Source organism: Psammomys obesus, unplaced genomic scaffold, assembly GCF_907164565.1.
Source record: "Psammomys obesus unplaced genomic scaffold, mPsaObe1.curated_primary_1811, whole genome shotgun sequence".
Classification (NCBI taxonomy): domain Eukaryota; kingdom Metazoa; phylum Chordata; class Mammalia; order Rodentia; family Muridae; genus Psammomys; species Psammomys obesus.
The window spans coordinates 789,511-810,009 of record NW_026596131.1 but is presented as its reverse complement, the minus strand read 5'-3'; the positions used below and the strand labels follow the sequence as shown (position 1 = coordinate 810,009).

At 38.8% G+C, this 20,499-nt stretch overlaps 1 protein-coding gene across 2 annotated transcripts in view; it reads left to right on the top strand.

Annotated features, from left to right (window-relative positions):
• The window catches only part of Cdc27 (cell division cycle 27), a 48,236-nt gene that overhangs the window by 13,251 nt on the left and 14,486 nt on the right, over positions 1 to 20,499 (top strand). The window contains exons 2-12 of one of the 2 annotated variants that reach the window (XM_055592140.1): positions 351 to 426; positions 1,869 to 2,016; positions 4,504 to 4,629; positions 7,249 to 7,346; positions 8,300 to 8,454; positions 8,559 to 8,770; positions 10,080 to 10,194; positions 10,889 to 11,004; positions 15,643 to 15,742; positions 16,873 to 17,080; positions 17,641 to 17,810. In XM_055592140.1, the coding sequence (XP_055448115.1) occupies positions 351 to 426; positions 1,869 to 2,016; positions 4,504 to 4,629; positions 7,249 to 7,346; positions 8,300 to 8,454; positions 8,559 to 8,770; positions 10,080 to 10,194; positions 10,889 to 11,004; positions 15,643 to 15,742; positions 16,873 to 17,080; positions 17,641 to 17,810 (1,524 nt within the window). Of the gene's footprint in view, positions 1 to 350; positions 427 to 1,868; positions 2,017 to 4,503; positions 4,630 to 7,248; positions 7,347 to 8,299; positions 8,455 to 8,558; positions 8,771 to 10,079; positions 10,195 to 10,888; positions 11,005 to 15,642; positions 15,743 to 16,872; positions 17,081 to 17,637; positions 17,811 to 20,499 lie in introns of both variants that reach the window. The other variant, XM_055592139.1, reaches the window with a different exon arrangement.

Sequence of the window (20,499 nt, the reverse complement as noted above, 5' to 3'; positions counted from 1 at the left end):
AGATAGATAGATAGATAGATAGATAGATAGATAGATAGATAGATAGAAAGAAAGAAAAATAACCAGAGCTGGTGAGATGCCTCAGCAAGTTAAGAAACTTGCTGCCAAGCCCAGTGACCTGAGTTTGATCCCTACCGTGTTAGGAGAGAGGTTCTCTTTTGATGTCATTTCTGCACCATGCCACACACGTCTACCAGCTATCTACACATGCACATACAAAACATTTTTTAAAAGTAAGAAAAATACAGATAAATAAATTACAGATAATAACTTGAATATTATATTCAGGACTGCCAGAAGCTACTTTGAAACTTGTGTGTATTTACGAGCCTTTTCATCTGCACTTACAGGCTGCTATATGGCAAGCACTCAACCACTATGCTTACCGAGATGCAGTTTTCCTCGCAGAACGACTGTATGCAGAAGGTTTGTGATCTGTTCATTTGTATAGAACCAGAAATGAACAAAATATAGGGCATTCCATCACTTTTTATGACTAACAAGGTTCTTTTTCATACTTTTTGTCTTCAATTTTTATTTTCATTTTTTAATTATGTGTATATATGTAAGTTATGTATATTTTTTATCTACTTTATTTGGGTTCTTTATGCCTCTACTTCCCTTCCAACCCTTATTCAAACTAATACCTTTCAGCCCACCCCCCACACACACACTAGGTAGGAGAGAAAGAGGTGAGTTAGGAGAGGGGCCATAGGTCTCTTTCTACTTCTGACTGTTCAGGGTCGTCAGGTTATCGAGCAGTTCAGCAGACAGAGCAGAAGGATGAACCAGCAACAGCACAAGGAGCAGCATCCTTGTTTCTCAGAATGCCCCTCTCTCTTTTGCCTCTGGGGTTTATTCCCTCTCAGAGTTAAACTATGTGCAGCTAGCAAAGGCATCTCTCAGAGCCCAAATAGCAGCACACAACCTGCTGCTGTGGACAATCTGAATCAGCCCCATCTCCCACACCTAGGATTGAAACAAAAACATATTTACATAGCTGAGTTTTTAAAGACGCCAAAACTTCTACTGCAGGTAAGTGAACCTGTTGAAATAGTGTCTTCCTTCAGAGACCAAAGTCCCCTAGAGTTAGAGTTGTGAGCCTTCCCAAATGTCTGTCTGTCTAGAAGAACACCATGTTGTCTTAATTGCTCAGCCATCTCTCCACCTCCTTTCTGTCTTGTCTGTTTGTGTTTGGGTGTGGCTGAAGCCATGGTCCAACCCTGGGTGCTTTTTCTTTTACCTTTTAATTTTATCATCATTACTATTTATTTATTTGTTTGTTTGTTTGTTTGTTTATTTGAGACAGTTTGTCACTGGAGTAAAACTTGTCAGGTAGGCTAGGTTGTCTAGCCACAGAGCCTCAGAATTCTCCTCCCTCTACTTCCTCAGTGCTGGATTATTATAAGCCAATGCCAGCTTTTTCATAGGGTCTAAGAATTGAACTCGGATCCTGGTACTTCCAGGCAAGCACTTTACTGACTTGAGTTATCTGTCTCCCAGTTACTTTGTTTCGTTTGGGGGAAAGTTCTCATTCTGCATCCTAAGCTGGCTTTAAACTCTTGGCTGTCCTTCCTTAGTCTCCCAAGTTCTGGGATTATGGACATGAGCCACCATGCCTGACTGTTTTGTTTTTTATCTCAGAAAATATACTTTTTTTTTTTTTTTCAACCCACTGAGCACTGAGATTACAAATGTGGGCCACCAGCCTTACCTTTTCTATCAAGATTTGGTTTCTCTATAGTTCAGATTTGAATTAATAATTGTTTTGAATTAAATGACATGCTTAACTTTTTGTTGCTAAGCGTATTTATTGACAAACTGAATCATAGCTAATGTATCTTTCTTTTTTACTTTTCATGTCTTAGTACATTCAGAAGAAGCCTTGTTTTTACTGGCAACCTGCTACTACCGCTCAGGAAAGGCATATAAAGCATATAGACTCTTGAAAGGACACAGTTGTACCACCCCACAGTGTAAATACCTGCTTGCAAAATGTTGTGTTGACCTTAGCAAGTAAGTATTAAAGTCTTCTTTACCTAGTTCTGTTACACTCCCATTGAATTTTGGATGAAATTCTTCTAATAGGGTAAACTCTTGGCTTCCTTTCCTCTCTCGAGTTGAAATGTTTGCACCATTGCTCATGGCATTAATTTGGTCATAGAGAGATTTCATTATGATGATAAATAACAAGCAGTTCTTTTTGTGTGCTGGAGAGTTAACACTGGGCTTCATACTAGACAAGCACTTTTACCTACACTAGGCTATGGCACAGTAAGAAAGTACTTGCCTAGCATGTGTGTGGCTTTGGCTTCAGTTTCTGGGACTGCCAAACAAAACCAACTGAGCTACATTCTAAGTCCTGAAATGATGTAATTTAAGAGAGGTTTAAAGCCTGGCGTGGTGGCACATGCCTGTAATCCCAGCTCTCGGGGAGGCAGAGGCAGGCAGATCTCCGTAAGGTCGAGGCCAGCCTGGGCTACAGAGTCCAGGGCAGCCAAGGCTACACAGAGAAACTCTGTCTCAAAAAACCAGAGAGAGAGAAGTTTAAGTTGTAACTAATTGGCTTCCAAAATGATCCTCAGTCTCATTTCCTCTTGCTTTCATTGTTAGGCAATATAAGTAAACCTAGAAACATAGCAGTTCACAAGAATAATGTGTCTAGGTGATATATAGTCTCTTTTTGAGATCATTTGAAAACTAGTGCTCATCCTTACCACTTGAAGTAAGGGACACACCAGAGTTTCACCATAGTAAACTAAGTCATCTGTCCATATTCCAAATCAGTGACAACTGGAACTACAAATTAAAATCTGTTCTATAGGAGATGAAATATTGGTAAAAGTGTGTAAACAGATATTTATAGAAGTCCCACATACGTGATTTTGTTTTGTTTTTGTAGACAGGGTTTCTTTATGTAGCCTTGGCTGTCCTGGAACTCACTCTGTAGATCAGGCTGGCCTCAAACTCACAGATGCACCTGCCTTTCCCACCCACAATGCTGGGAGTAGAGGCATATGCCACCGCACCTGGCTTAATATTTTTTTTTAATTCATCTGTTTTAATGTAGAATTGTTGTTCGGCCTATTAATGAAGTTTATTTACTCACAGTTTTAAAAAGCCTGGTATGCTAATGCACATCTTTCATCCCAGCACTCAGGAGGCAGAGGCAGGTAGAGCTCTTGAGTTTGAGGCTAGCCTGGTCTATGTAGCAAGTTCTAGGCCAGCTGGGCTCTGTCTCTATCTCTGTATGTGCGTGTATATATGTATGTGTGTGTGTGTGTGTGTGGAACTGGAGTTACAGATGGTGTATATGCTAGTAACTAAACCCAGGTCCTTAAAAAGAACAGCCAGTACTTTTAACTGTGAGAGCAATCTCTCTCTCCCTCTCATACACAAACACATAGCTATATACATACACACACATACACATTAACATGTAACACAACATACATGCAGGTAAAACATCTATATACATAATTTTTTTAAGTATATAAAATTTTTTTAAGTATATATTTCCACATGATTGTAGTTGTTTTAATCAGGCATTTCAAACATGAAACCACTGCAAACTCTGTTGTGCTTAAAGTAGTGAAATCACACAGTTCTTTTCATTTCAATAACTTTTTCTTATGAAAAAAATATAATTGACAAAAATACATAAAGCCATACTCACATTTCATTGTAAAATGGTACTTGTGTGATGACTTGGCATGTAAGAGTCTTTGGCAACAAGCTGACCCCCAGGATCCACCTGGGTGAGAAAAGCACCTGTTACTACAAGTTGTTACTGACCTTCACACACATGCTTGTAGCGCACATAAACACACAAAAAATAAATACAATTTAAATTTTATAAAAATACTTAAAATGATTCTGGGTTGTAAGCATACAGTTTGAACTAAGAAATGTTGGGTTTTGCACACACATTTCTATTTCAAGGAATTACAAAATAAAGAGCAATCACACTTGTTTGTAAAGTCATTCATATTCCCCTGAAATAAAATGACCATCTGTTTCTTTTAGCATGAATAATAAATATGCTGCTCAGACTAGATCTGTCCATATAGAAATTAATTTTTTTAAATCATTCATTTTATTTTTTATACTTTTTAAAGATTTATTTATTTGAGTGCTCTATCTGTATGTACACCTGCATGCCAGAAGAGAGCATCAGATGCCAGTATAAGATGGTTGTGAGCCACCATGTGGTTGCTAGAAATTGAACCCAGGACCTCTGGAAGAGCAGTTAATGCTCTTAACCACTGAGCCATCTCTTCAGCTGCTAAAATTAAATTTTAATGAGTTCTAAGTTTAAAGGCAGGACTGAAAATTTAAGGTCATAAGTCTTTAGCTTCCTGATGAGTCTGAGTATATGAATGCTGCTATTCTAAAAATACCACTAACTTTTCACTGTATCTGTCATTAGATTCACAATGATAATGAAAGATGTTTTCATGAAGTGCTATTTTTATTGACATTAAAATATTTTATATTTTAAAGGCTTGCAGAAGGGGAACAAATCTTATCTGGTGGAGTGTTTAATAAGCAAAAAAGCCATGATGATATTGTCACCGAGTTTGGTGATTCAGCTTGCTTTACTCTTTCTTTGTTGGGACATGTATATTGGTAAGTAAGAATGAATCAGAAGCCAGGTGGTGGTGTACACCAGCACTTGGGAAGCAGAAGCAGAAGCAGGTGGATCTCTGTGAGTTCGAGGACAGCCAGGGCTACACAGAGAAACCCTGTCTTGAAAAGCCAAAAAAAAGTAAAAAGCAAAAACAGGCCCGTGGGGGCTCACAGAGACTGAACCACCAACCAAAGAGCGTGTATGCGCTGGACCTAGGCCCAGTACACACGTAGGAGGTGTGCAGCAGGTCGTCATGTGAGACCTCTGATCCCCGGAGTAAGGGCTGTCTAACTCTGTTGCTGCCACTGGATCCTTCCCACCACCTGCACTGCCTTGCCAGGCCCTGGTGGGAGACGTTGTGCTTAGTCCTGCTGTGACTTGAAGTGCCTGCGTGGGTTGGTACCCTTGGGTGGTTTCCCCTCTCTGAGAAAAAGGAGATGAGGGAATGGGAGAAGGGCGCTACGTGAGGGCGGGACTAGGAGAAGAGGAGCGAGGGCCCTGGGATCAAGCTGTAAAGAGATTAAGTTAATTTAAAAAAAAGAGCAGTGACTCAGACTAGCAGAACAGTCTGCTGTGTACGTGTGCTCCGTATTGTGCACAGCCTGTGTGGGTGAGTCTACAGGTGCAAGTTGGCTTTCTAGTTCCTAACCTTTGGTATCTAGTTCCTAACCCATGGTACATCTGTTAAATAGTAGAGATGTTGATTTTATTTTACCCTGTAACAAGCTCTTGTGAAGAGAGTAGCTCTGTGATTCACTGAAGAAAGTGAACAGTTTGTTTTCTTTACTATTAAGTACCACTGCTGCTCCTTACAGGCTTGAAGTCAGATTTCAGTATTGCAGATTAAGTATTTTTTTCAATATATAGTAACCTTTGAAGTGTGTAATAAAAATTTGTAACATGCATGAACTCAGAATTATCTTTATGTAATAATACATGGGTTTCATTCATTTTTTAAAAATACTTTTGAGGTTAAATAGAATAATCGAAAACATTCAAAACTGTTCGTGAGGATTTTTTTGCATGTAATAAGTGCCATCTCTTATACATTATGAGAGTAAATAAAGCCTACTTTTCTCAAAAAAAGAAAAGACAAGAAAGAATAAGAACTGCTTAAAAAAACAAAGCTAGGGACGATGTCATACGCCTATAATCTCAGCACTTGGGGAGGCAGAGACAGGGCATCTCTGTGAGTGTGAGGCCACCCTTGGCTGCAAGTTTTAGGTCAGCCAGGGCTACACAGTGAAACCGTGTCTCCAAAAAAAAAAAAAAAAAAGAGGTGGGTATTACCGTACAACTATGATTATTTTTGTCATCCATTCAAAGAATGTTTGAGGTCCTTCTCCCATTATAGCTAAACACAATAGGTTCTTGGTCCTTGGAATAGTAAAGGAAATAACTCATAGTCCCCACCGTGTTTTGTGATGGGGAAGGAAGAAACAGTAGATGAAAGTTTTTGCTATTGCAAAAAGGTATTGTGATAAAATTTGGACAATATTTTGTTCTAGTGAGAGAATACTAGTTTTATTTGGTTAAGAATAAAAAGGCTCGGTGGCAGAGCCCTTTCCCAGCACAATGTGACAGGCCTTGGGTACCTAGAAGAGGTTTGGTAGCAAAATATAGTCATTTCTAGATTCAAAATCTAATCCTTTCTATATCTAGTTAGAAAGAGGAATCAGCCTCCCTCTTCATTAAAAGAATCATTTTGGGGCTGGAGAAGATGGCTCAGGAGTTAAGAGCACTGGCTGCTCTTCCAGAGATCCTGAGTTCAATTCCCAGCAACTGCATGGTTCTCACAACCATCTGTAGTGAGATCTGGTGCCCTCTTCTGGCGTGCAGGTGTGCATGCAGATAGAATACTGTATACATAATTAATGAATAAATATTTTTTAAAAAAGAATCATCTCTTTGTCTAAAAACAAAATCCAACCATTTAAATACTAGCATTCAAAGCATGTAAGTTGCTTTCAGAACCACCACTGCAGTGTTACATAAACTAGTAGAAATACAGTTGAAGCATTTTATGTCTTCTGTACCTGTGTCAATCACCATGTAGCCCTTAGCAGGTCTGGAATTCACTAGTAGACCAGGCTGGCCTTGAACTCAAAAAAAGATTCTCCTATCTGCCTCTGAAATGATGGTATTAATGGCATATACATGTATGTTTTACCACCCTTTGTCTTGTTTTTTATTTGCTAGGAAATTAAATACCTAAGAATATAATGAGAACTGAGCATGATGGTGCACCCTTGTAACGTTAGCACTTGGTTAGGAATCTGAGGCAGGAGGATTGAGTTTGCAGCTAGTTGGAGTTATATAATACTATCTCAAAGAGCAAAAGAAATTAAGAATTTAAGGAAGCATCAAAGAATACTGTAAGAGCCAGGCATGGTGGCACAACCCTATAATCCCAGCACTTAGGGAGGCAGAGGCAGGTGGATCTCTGTGAGTTCGAGGCCAGCCTGGTCTACACAGAGAAGCCCTGTGTCGTCCCCCCCCCCAAAAAAAAAAAAAGGTACTATAAGACTTTATATAAACTTTACCTGATTTTTATATCAAAAATTATAAGAAAAGCTTTGGAGTTTACAGTTTGTTTAATCCATGGTTTCTCTCCACAGCAAGACAGATCGGCTTGCCAAAGGATCAGAATGTTACCAAAAGAGCCTTAGTTTAAATCCTTTTCTCTGGTCTCCCTTTGAATCATTATGTGAAATAGGTAAGCTCTTGGAGGTGAAGGGGGTGAGGTGAAGATTCCTCTTTACTTCTTTTTTCTATCTGTCTCTCCCCTTCTCCCTCTCTCTTCCTCCCTCCTCTTTTCCCTCCTTCTCTCTCCCCCTTTCTCTGTCTCTTCTTCTCTCTGTTTTGTTTGTTTGTTAGTATTTTCAAGACAGGGTTTCTTTTGTGCAGCCTGTCCTGGACTCATGCTGTAGACCAGGCTGGCCCGCAACTAAAGAGATCTGCCTGCCTCTGCCTCTGCCTCTGCCTCTGCCTCTCCCTCTTAAGTTTACTGTCAGCTTCAGCTACATTGTGAGAACAGCTTAGCTTGCAGGAGACCCCGTCTCAAAAAGCAGACCTTCCTTAGAATCATGTCATAATGTGTCTTTTTATACCCCGAAGATTAAATTCACTAATTTCTCTTATGTTTACCAGTGTACCTTAATATATATAAAATGTGTCCTTCAGAATGAATACTGTAAATATAGCACTAGCTGAAATCACTTTCTGTAGAAGAAAACAATTAACAGAATTTCTGTGTCTGTGCGTGTGTGCCGCGCAAGTGTGTGTAAGAGAATTGGCATACACGTGCCACATAACACATGCAGCTTTCAGGGGCCAGGTCTTCCAGCCCATCATGTGTGTCTCAGGGGCTGAACTCAGGTTTTCAGGTTGCACAGCAGGCAGCTTCACCTACTGAGCCTTCCTGCTGGCTCTGATTTAAGATATTTAAAAGTTTATTTTCCATATTTACTAACTTGGATATTTCAAAATGTAAGGGCTGACTTCTACAACAAATTAATGATTAGGCTTTGGGGAGGTAAGATTGATTAACATAAATGGACAGGAGACTTGAAACTCTTAAGGCTGTATTTCCACTTAATTATGCATCCTTGAAAAGAGATTATCCTTCAGAGGCAAGTGTTGTTTTGTTTTGTCTTTTGGTCTTCACAGGTGAAAAGCCAGATCCAGACCAAACATTTAAATTAACATCTATACAGAATTTTAGCAGCTGTCTGCCCAACACTTGTACAACTCTACTATCTAATCACAGTTTATCTCACAGACAGCCTGAGACAGTTCTTACAGAAACACCCCAGGATACAATTGTAAGTGTGTTTCTTCTAATGTTCAAAGTGTTCTAAAACCCGAAAAGAATGAGTGGAACTAAACAGTATATCATAAATGACATAATAGAAAATTTCTGTTTCAGGAATTAAACAGATTGAACTTAGAATCTTCCAATTCAAAGTACTCCTTGAATACAGATTCCTCCATGTCTTACATTGATTCAGCTGTAATTTCACCAGATAACATCCCTCTCGGAACGGGTTCTTCTATATTATCTAAACAGGTTCAAAATAAACCAAAAACTGGTCGAAGTTTATTAGGAGGACCAACTGCTCTTAGCCCATTAACCCCAAGGTAAGTTACACAAGATATTTTTAAAATGTCTTCTTAATATAAATGATCTTTGGTGAATCGTAGTATTAGTAATGTAAGTTAATATAAACAGCGTTTTTCCAAATCAGTGTCAGAGTGGCACTCTGTTTTCAGAAAATGAAGTGAAAGAAACACAGCACATCTATAACACACTTGAATTAAATATCAAAGGGCTAAGAATGTAGCTCTGTTGGTCGAGTGCCTGCGTATCATGTACGGAGCTCTGGGCTTGACTCTCAGCTCTCTGTAACCTGGGCAAGATTTCACATGGATGTAATCGTAGTGCTTGGGAGGTAGAAGCAGGAAGATCAGAAATTCAGGGTTAGCCTTAGCTATATGTTAGAGATTTGAGGGCTATGATATTGATGTTCTTTCTCAAAAGAAAAGAAAGTGGAGGAAAAATATTAAAACTTTGTCAGGATTTCTCAATGGTATATGTATTAAAAGATACTATCTTTATGGCTGTGCAGCTCCAGATAGCAGTGAAACCCTCCAAATGTATACTTATGGCATAGTTATGGCTTCCCCTCCCCTCCCCCCGAGACAGGGTGTCTCTGTGTAGCCTTGGCTGTCCTGGACTCACTTTGTAGACCAGATTAGCCTCAAACTTTTAGAGATCCACCTGCCTCTGCCTCCTGAGTCCTGGGATTACAGGCGTGTGCCACTGTGCCTGACTAGTTATAGCATTATTATCCTTCTCTTTTCAGAAACATGGAGGAAGAATTGACATTTATTATTTTAAAATATGTTGTCAAAATTATTTAAAGTGTATAATATATATGTATATAATAACCCATCACAAAGGATACATGTTCAGAACTATCAAACAAAATTCATGAAAGAATAGACTCATGAATAGAGTCTCAATGTCAGGAACCCTATTAAAAACAGAATGACCAGGAAATTGATTAGGGCACCTTCAGAGAGGATAACTATAGTGGATAAGTGTATCGATAATTATTAAGTAATTACCAGTAATCTCTGGGCCATTGTCTCCATGTTCCACAAACTGGAATTTATTTTCATCATGTGGCTCTTAGATTTTAAAAAGCCAGTCCACTTCTAAGATCGGTGGCTATTGTTCACTGTAGTTCCTTGTCCTTTTTTCTTTAGTTCTGGTGGGTGGCGTACTCTACATTCACAGATCATTTTTAAATCTGCCCCTCAGATCCTCTTTGCCCTTAAGACTGATTTGCCATTCTCTTCCTTTTAGACCTTCTAATTTAAGTATACTGCTGCTTTATATATGCCTTGATGACTTTTTGACACCTTGATTTCAACCTCTTCTCAGTTTTGGGATTTTGCCATTAGAAACCCCAAGTCCTGGAGATGGATCCTATTTACAAAACTACACTAATACACCTTCTGTAATTGACGTGCCATCCACCGGAGCCCCTACAAAAAAGGTATTTTCTATGTAAAATATAGTTAGGGTGTTGGTTAAAGAAACATTTAAAATTCCAATCTATAAAGATAATTTCAGAGAGAATCCAACTTTGTATACTTTTTTCTTAGACTTAATGAAAGAATGTCATTGTCATAGCCTACCAGTTAGGTCAGACACATAGCTGTTGTCTTTTCACATATGTAGTTCAATTCAATATCTAGCTGAATAAACTTCCATAAACTAAACTAAGATTGTTTCTGTCATGTTGAACATTTACATCAGAAGGGACAGATTTTTTTTTTTTTTTTTTTTATTCTCCTTCCAGGCAAGCAGAAATCAATAAATGAAACATTTGAAAAACTAGAAAGAAACAGTGATACAAAAAGAGCAGTATCTTTAGAATTTAGGTAGGGACCAGGTAATTTTTTTTTTTAATCTCCTCAGACTTCTATTTAACTGTTTTATTTACTAAGTGCAAAAGGATTAGTATAAAACCTTGCTTTAATTATAGCGAATTAATTCATAAATATTGAGACCAGTAGCTGTCTTAAGCTTTTTTAACACAATGCAGTGATAGTGATGATTATTTTAAGGTGACATTATATATTCTGAGCTATTTTCATTTAGAAAGTGTAGAAGAGAGCATCATAGTGTCTTTTATCACTTACAGTGCAATCTGTAATCACAAACCTTAGACTTTTTGTGTTTTACAGTCTGTTGCCAGAATGGGCCAAACTGGAACAAAGTCTGTCTTCTCACAGAGTGGAAATAGTCGAGAAGTCACTCCAGTTCTTGTCGCACAAACACAAAGCTCTGGCCCACAAACAAGGTATTTATTCTTCAAAGTAAGGTATATGCTCCTTTGTAGAGCAAGTGCAGGTCAATTTCTTTCTTTTGTACTTGTTTGTTTGTTTGGTCTTTATTTATTTTTGGTTTTTCAAGACATGTTTTTTCTGTAGTAGCCCTGACTGTCCTGGAACTCACTCTGGAGACCAGACCGGCCCCAAACGCAGGCCTGCCTCTACCTCTCTAGTGCTGGTTTTATAGGCACGCACTCCCATGGCTGTCTTGTTTTGTTTTTGAGGCAGAGTCTATATTACGTAGTTTTTGGCTGTCCTGGAGCACAAGCTGAGATATGGCTACCTTTCTGCCTCCCAAGTTCTGGGATTAAGTGTGTGCCAGCATACATAGCAAATACAGACTTCATTCTCTTTTCACCCATTATTTATTTCTGTACACAGGTCATAAAATTAAACTTCAGATAAAGAAACCTTAAAGCTGCCACAGTCTTGACTATCTAAAAGGAATCAGTATACCTGTGATGCTGGGTGGTGATCCTAGTCAGGAGCAGCTTGCAGACAGTGCCCTGGGCGGGGGGTTAATTTTGCAAGGCAGACAGTTGTTATTGGCTGCTGCTGCCCTCTTCTTTTTCTTTTTTGAATACATAACCCTGAGTGGTCAGAAAGTCACAATGAAGCCCATACTAGCTTTGAACTGACAGCAAATCTGTCTTGGCCTCCTGAATGCTAGCAAGGTTCACTTTCTACATTATAAGTAATGAAGTACAGACTGAGCACACCACTTCTTTAGATTAAAAGACCTTAAATGTCAATATTATATAAAAGGCTTCGGATTTTGGAGCAATTCAGGTGTTAACTTTTTGGATCAGGAATACATAACTACTAAGGGTTTTTATACACATAGTACAAGACCCAAAAGAACTAAAATGTGAAGTCCTTCTCATCTCAAGCATTTTGGCTAAGTGTTACTCAATCTATTTCACAAACTGGATCTCTTAAAACAACAAATTTATTCTCTTTTCTTTTTTCTGTATTCCACGTTGCTAACAATCTTTCCTAGTTTTAAACCGTTTAAGTTTGAAACTGGGGTGTTTTCAGGAGCATTTCTCCTCCAAAAACTATAGAGGAGGAGCTCTTGCTTAGACCTTCCTTAGATTGTCACAACATAAGTCAGTGTCTACCTTAGTCTTGACAAGACTAAGTCTGTGTACCTAGATTTCCCTCCTATAAAGAGACAAATCATACTGGATTCATACCCACCTTCATGATCTCATCTTAATTTGATTACATCGCAAAGACTCCATTTTCCAGATAAACATAATCAGGGCTTCTAGGCATTAATTAAGACTGATATCTTTTGAGAAGCCAAATTGAGCATTGCTGTTTTAGCAACCAAGCATTACCTAGTAGCTTTCTTTTTAGAGGCATCTTTGGGGTTTACGGTGTGTATTTTAATGTATGAAATGTGCCTTCAGGCAATAGAGCACTCTGTATAATATGAAACCCTAAAACAGTTCATTTTGATGCTTTTAGGGATTCTTACAACAATGTTTTATATCCATATTATATTATAACTCCTATATAGTACACTGTTGTTCAACCTTTAAAAAGTTACATCTTTTATAAAAAGGAAAAGCAGCTTAGCCACATGTCTGGTATTGCTAGTGTTCTTTTAGAAGAGTCAGACTTCAGTCTGGTAGCATTTTCCTTCATCTCCTGTAGTCTGTAATGTGTCCCAGTTTGGAATTTTTCCCTTTCTGCATATCAGGAAAAAGCTGTTTCATCTTGTTTTTTGAGATTGAAGTCTTTCTGTTTTCTAGGCTAGCCTCAGTAGACTCAAGCAGTTCACTTACCTCAGCCTTCAGGGAGCTAGAATAACAAGAAGGTAGCACTGTACCTAGATGTCATCATGTTTAAAAATGTTTTGCTGAGTAGGGAAGCAGCAGTTGAAATCGATTTCCAGCACCCACATAAAAGATGGCTGTGTCCATATGTACTTGCCAGCCATCCCAAAACTGTGGACTTCTGGTTCAGTGAGTAATAGAGTCCCAGTACTCAGAGGCAGAGGCAGGCGGATCTCTGAGTTCGAGGCCAGCCTGGTCTACAGAGTGAGTTCCGGGACAGCCAGGACTACCCAGAGAAACCCTGTCTCAAAAAATCAAATGAATTTCTGAAGACTAGGGGAGGGGAAGAGGGAGGGAGGATGGGACTGGAGGATACAAGGGAGGTGGGTACAGTTGGGATGTAAAAGTGAATAAATTATAAAAAAGAAATTTAAATTAAAAAAAGAAAAACCAAATAAATAATAACAATCACGAAGGTAGTGACTGGAGAGATGGCTCAGTCTCCTCATGAGTGCTCGCTTAGGAGAGCACGAGAGCCTGGGCATGGTGACACACCTGTGACCCCGCACTAAGGTCAAGGCAGGAGGGTCCAGAGAGCTCACTGCCAGACCGCCAGTAAAAGAGTGAGCTTTGGGTTCAGTGAGAGACTTGATCTATGAGAGTAAGGTGAGAACACACAGAGGTGTGTATGTGGGTGCACACGCTGGCTCGTGCACACGCACCTTTTAAACAGGTGGAAAGGGATAGATATTTTGTTACCTGTCTTAAAGTCCCAGCCGTAGCCACAGGGAGGATCTTCCCAGAATGGCCAGCTCCATCATTTTCTTCATAAATGATCCTCTAACTCATTTCTGTGAATTTCTCAAGGTATTTTTCTCAGAACATTTTATTTTATGTGTATGGAGATTTTGCCTGCATGTGTGTCAGTGTGGCTATATGCATGCCTGGTGCCTGAGAAGGCCAGGAGAGGGCATTGGATCCCTTGAATTGGACTTTTATTTCTGAGACATCACTTTAGCAACCTCCCCTAACAGATCTTAAAAATATAAAATAATGCTTCTGTTTATACCAGGGAACTTTGGGGTTTGTTTGTTTGTTGTTTTCTAATGTTGGAGCTGGAGAGATGGCTCAGTGTACTGGCTGGCCTTCCAGAGGACCCAGGTTTGACTCCTAGCACTCATGATGAGTACCAGAGGAACCAACCAATACCTCTCTGACCTCTGTGGACACCAGATGTGTACATAGTGCAATATGTACATGCAAATGAAGCATTCAGACACACAAAATATTTTTTTAAAAAAGAATGTTAATATGATTAGCACATAATCATAAATGCAAAGTGCTTTTTATTGTCACACTCCTACGTAACTAAATACAAACTAAAGATTCAGATTCATACACTGATCATGATATGAAATAAATACTTTTTTCTGTTTTCTTAGACTTTAGGGGAATCTCCACTTGTATCAAGTGAGTCTTTGGAATGAGCAAACCTTAACAAAAATATATATAAAAGTTTTTTTCTAAATTCTAGCCTGAAAACTGTCCTATTTCTACTTCCTCCATGGAGAATTGTGTTATCCTTGTACAGTTTTCTGTCTAAATCAATCTTAGCAGTGTTCTTAGAGTTGTTCTCCCTGTATGCTATAAAATTATTCCTTTCCACTTGTCAAAATTCTTTTCTATAAGGAATCATGTTGGTAAGATACATTTATTATTTGTAATATAAATGAGAGTTGCTCCTACCAGGTAAAGGTTGTTGTAGTTTTAAAAATGAATTAGGGAGCTGGAGAGATGGCTCAGTGGTTAAGAATGTTCACTGTGCTCTGCCCAAAGTTGACCCTGAGTCTCAGCATCTGCTTTGAGAGTCTTATGGAGGAAGAGAGGGGTGGGATTAAAGGGACATGGAGGGGACAGGAGCCCCACAAGGAGATCAACAAGGACACCAACAAAACTAAAAGATCTGAACTCAAGGGGTCCTGCAGAGACTAATGTACCGTGCATGGAGAGGACCTAGACCCCCTGCTCAGATGTGGCTGATTGGCAGCTCATTTTCCATGTGGATCTCTGAATGATGGGATATTATACAGGCGCTGCCTCTATCATGAACTCAGTTGACTGCACTCACCCGTGATGATGCAGCCTTGCCAGGCCATGGAGGAAGAGGATCCAAGCAGTCCTGATGAGACTTAACAAGCTCTGGGCAGATGACAATAGCGGAGAGCTCCCCCTTTTTGTGAACTACGAGAAGGGGTGAAGGGTAGAAGGAGGGAGCATAGGACTAGGGGAGTTGAGGGAAGGGTCTTCAATTGGGATATATAATGAACAGATTGTGAAAAAAGATAATAAAAAAGAATGTTACCTGCTCTTGTAGAGGACTGGGGTTTGGTTACCACAGGGGACTGTTACAACTCTTAACACTAGCTTGGATGAATTTTATGCCCTCTTCTGGCCTTTGCAGGTGCATTAGCATGTGATTTGCATGCTATTTAGTATATGTAAGTGCACTTGCGCCAAAAGAGGTTGTAGCGTGACCTGGATCTAGGCTTGCTGGCAGTTGTGAGCCACTGAGCATGCACACCAGGAAGAAAGCTTGGTCTTCTAGGAAAACATCAAGTACTCTTAATCAGGAAGCAATCCCTCTAGCCTGTGAATAGTTTTTAAATCCTGAGTTTTCATAAAGACCAAAAAACTAACCAAAAGACCAATTTTAGAATACCTTTATGATGAATACATGCTTTAATAAAACAATTGAGATGATAATAATAGTTAATGGTCTAAGCCAAATAGTAAATGTTTAAAATGCCTTTTTTTTTTTTTTAGTACAACACCTCAGGTATTGAGCCCCACTATCACATCTCCCCCAAACGCATTGCCTCGAAGAAGTTCCCGCCTTTTCACTAGTGACAGTTCTACAACCAAGGTAAAGATTTCTGAGTGTCACATTTATGTAATTCTTCCTGAGCTGAGCCTTCTGTTCATTGCTGACTCCATCTCCAGTAAAGGCTTTTGTTTTCATTTTGTTTTAGAGGGCTGGTGATGTAACTCAGGCTGGACTGAAAAAGGCCATCCTCCTGCTTTATTTAGATTCTAGGGAGCTGGGGTTATCGGGGCACAACACCATGCCGAACCAAATAATTTTTTATTTGTAGAACTAGCTATAATTTTGGCAACTCTCCTTCCTTGTTTGTTGGTAAATATGTCAATCTTGAAATGACCAAATAATGGTAAAAATGTCAATGGCTTTTTAGGAAATAAGGGTGGAGGAAAGGTACAGTTATTTAAATGTAAACAAGTGGCTTTCTTTGTTCTAGAAGAATAATTCTGTATCAAATGTTGGTTGCACAATGCCTTTGATAAAATTACACAAAGCTGTGTGTGTGTGTGTGTGTGTGTCTGTGTGTATACATACACACACAGACACACACACACACACATGCAAAAGAATTCATATAAAAATGGGAAATATCCATGGGATCTGTAGTTCTTATGTGATATGAGTGAAAATTTTAGTTATGTTACTATCTTCAAAGTTAAAAGCAAAGAAGATGAGAAGATGTTTTGTGTGTTGCTCTGCCTACTGACATTATGAATAATTTACCTTTGACACATCCCAGTTAGTCATTTTGTGCCATTGATGGTAGTTAGTGCTTTTATATAATTAGTGTTACATTCTCTTGTTTTTAAATAGTAAGTGAGACTGTGATGCACTTTCAGAAAAGATCTGCCCTTAGTGCAGACTGACCTAAGTCACTATTGTGCAACTTACTGTTACATTTGAAATGAAATGCTGGCATGCTGGCTCACTCCTGTAATACCAGGATTTGGGAGGGTAGAACAGGAGGATTGCATTAAGTTCCAGCTCAACATAAGACCCTGTCTCAAAACAAAAAACAACCAAACAAAAAAATGTTTTAGAACACTTGTTTTTTTATAAAATTGCTGTTAGGGAAAATGAAAAGACTAATGAGGATTATGCATTTCTTTTATGTGTAGTACTTGTAGAAAGTGTTATTGAAAATAACAAGCATGGAATTTTATTCCTTTTTACAGGAGAATAGCAAAAAGTTAAAAATGAAGTTTCCACCTAAAATCCCAAACAGGAAAACTAAAACTAAAACTAATAAAGGAGGAATAACTCAACCCAACATAAATGATAGTCTGGAAATTACAAAATTGGACTCTTCTATCATTTCAGAAGGAAAAATATCCACAATTACACCTCAGATCCAGGCATTTAACCTACAAAAGGCAGCAGCAGGTCTGTTGTACATGCTTACTGTACTTGTGTTTTCTACTTTAGTTTATTATACACTTATTGTGGTTAAGTTTTAATGTTTATTTTTATGTTTTTAAATTTGAATTTGTGTGGATGTGTGTATGCCCACAGAAACCAAATTAGGGCATGAATCCTGTGAAACTGGAATTATAGATAGTTGTAAGCTGTGATGTAGATACTGGGAACTGGGTGCAAATGCTTTTAACTGCTGAGCCCCCTTAAATTTTTAATTTAATTTTATTTTCTATTTTATTTATTTAGAGAGAGGAGTGTGTCTAAGTGTGTATTTAAGTTAAAGGACAGCTTACAGGAATCAGTTTTTTCTGTACACCATGTGGGGTCCCAGGGATCAAATTCAGGTCATCAGGCTTGCTGACAAGAACCTTTAACCACCAAACAATCTTGCCCGCCCAGATACTGGAGAGGATTTTTTTGTTTTTGTTGTTGTTGTTTTAAGGGGTAATTTATAGTTAGCATTTTTAGAAAACCAGAGTTATATGTTTTTCTCCTTTGTTTATAATTGTATTGTTTTCTCCTAGAAGGTTTGATGAGCCTTCTTCGTGAAATGGGAAAAGGCTATTTAGCTTTGTGTTCATACAACTGCAAAGAAGCTATAAATATTTTGAGCCACTTACCTTCTCACCACTACAGTACTGGTTGGGTATTGTGCCAAATTGGACGGGCTTATTTTGAACTTTCAGAATACATGCAGGTAAGTATACAAAGATATATACATCTTTCTAGAACTCATTTAACTTTCATACTCAAGGCTAGATCTAAAAAGTTCAATATTTATTATGTGATATTTATATAATTTTCATAGTGTGTATAATTGTCTTAGTTGGGGTTACAATTGCTGTGATGAAGCACTATGACCAGAAGCAACTTGCTCACAGTTCCATATAATAGTTCATGATCAAAAGCACTAAGGGCAAGAACGCATACAAGGCAGGGACCTGAAAGCAGGAACTGATAACAGAAGTCAGAGAGTGCCGCTTGCTGGCTTGCTTCTCATGGCTTGCTCCGTCTGCTTTTTTAGAGCCCAGGACCGTCAGCCCAGGGATGGCACCACCCTCAATGGACTGGGCCCTTCCCTATCAATCACTAATTAAGAAAATGCAGGGCTGGAGAGATGGCTCAGAGGTTAAGAGCACTGACTGCTCTTCCAGAGGTCCTGAGTTCATTTGCTGGCACCTACATGGTAGCTCACAACCATCTATAATAAGATCTGGTGCCCTCTTCTGGCACTTAACTAAACTTTAGTAGATAGAACACAGTTTAAAAAAATGATCTTCAGCGGGATCTTATGAAGGCATTTACTCAATAGAGGTTCCATCCCTTTACATAACACTAGCTTATATCAAGTTGGTATAAAACTAGGCAGTATAATAATTTATAAGTTAAATTATTTCTTGTATTAAGAGGTAATTTAAATTTAGTGGGATTTCTTGAAAGGGATTTGTGAAGAACATTATGATATGTGAACTATTTGTGCTCTATTCAGTTGAATACAAAAATAGATACTTACCGTGTAATCAATATTTATAATGTAAATTATTTCTACAACATCTACAGAATTATATACTGAGCTGAATGTTTGGCATTTAGTGTATTATATAAACTTAATGCTATGAAGATCATGTTTAATTGAAGACACTGTAAGACCTGGGGTCTCACAGCTCAGGAGTTTAAGATCTCGCCCTTCCCAGAACCCCCCACAGACCACGCGGCTCGTTGCAAAAGCAAGAGGTTTATTAACCATTGCAAAATGGGGTCACCCCTGCCGGTCAGCAAACAGTGGCCCCGGGAGACAAAGACCTTAGGTTTTTAAAAGAAAAATTGCGGGAAATTTGAAGTTGCAGTTTTGGCAATTTAGGATTGGATGAGGAAGCTATAAAGTAAGATAATTGGTTAATCTTAGGTGCTCAAGCTTGGCCAGTCCTGCCAAGTGTAGATGCAGCTGCAATTGAAGGTGGGGGTGTTTAGCTCATCCTTGAAGATTAGGGCTGGCTTTTGGCTGGAGATCAGGAGCTACTCAGAAGAAGGATTGAGGCCGTCTGGGTTCGTTGCTAAGAAACACTATCTCAAAGACAAGGGTCTGGTCCTTCTTTTTGCTGAGTGAAGGTCATTGCTTGCTTGCTTTTTTTATATCTGTCCTCACAGATAGGGTCACATTTCCTCCGTTCTCTGGAAAGGTACTAAGAGGCTTTAGCTTAACCTAAAACTCAAAACTATAGGCTTTAGAAGACATATAGGTTACAAAATTAGTCTAACCCTTTCAACATAATGTTCTTGTAACAGGTTCTTTTCTTTTTTGGCAAGATCTTTCACTTTGTAGCCCTGGCTGGTCTGGAACCTGCTATATATACCAGGCTCACCTCCCTAATGCTAAGATTAAAGACATACACCACCACACCTAGCTGGTTTTGCTTTTGAGACAGGGTCTCATGTAGACTGGGCTAGCCTCGAACTATGTATAAACCATGATGACTAGAACTCGTGATCCTCCTGTTCCTTCCTCCTTGGATTGTAGGGTTACAGGCATGTAACTACTGTGAACCCACATGGGGGTTGAATCCAGGCCTTCATTCATACATGCTAGTAAACTCTACCAACTGAGAACTACATCAGCAGCCCTTCGTTAATTTTATTAGTTTTTTTTTTTAAGGTTATTTTTTAACATACATCATAATAGCTTGTGAAGTTTTGTTTTTTTGGGGTTTTGATGTATGAAGACAGGGTTTCTCTGTGTAGCCTTGGCTTTTCCGTACTTTGTAGACCAGGCTGGCCTTGAACTCGTGATCCGCCTGTCCTAACCATCTGGCTTTATATTTTACTTTTGAGACAAGGTCTTGCTCTGTAGTCCAGGCTCACCTTGAACTCACTATGTGGCCCAGGCTGGCCTCAACTTATCATAGTCCTATTGCTTTCATGTTCATTCCTAGCTAATAATTGCTTTTGAAAGATGACAAAAGCTGCTTAAAAATATGAAACCAAAAGTTATGTTTGTGTGGCTGATTGCTTTGTTATGTTATTTAACCTGTGTCTTTTGGAAAAACTTACCAACTTCTAAAGATATTTGAGGGGACTTAATAAAACACCAAACTGATTGTAGATATCAAATCACCATGTTCTGGGCAAAAGTTCACAGTTTTATAAATGTCCTTTCCTAGGACTAGAGCTAAGAGCACTTGCTATACTTTCAGAGGTCAGTTCCCACACCCAGATTTGCTCACAGCCAGCCTGCTGTAACTGTCTCCAGGGGATTTGATGCCCTCCTCTGGCCTCTTTAAGTACCCACATACATAAAAGTAAATCTTTAAACAGAAGTTCTTTCCTTATTTTCTGTCATCTTCATTTCATTAAATGTAACCCAGATATTCTTATTCTGAACTAAACTT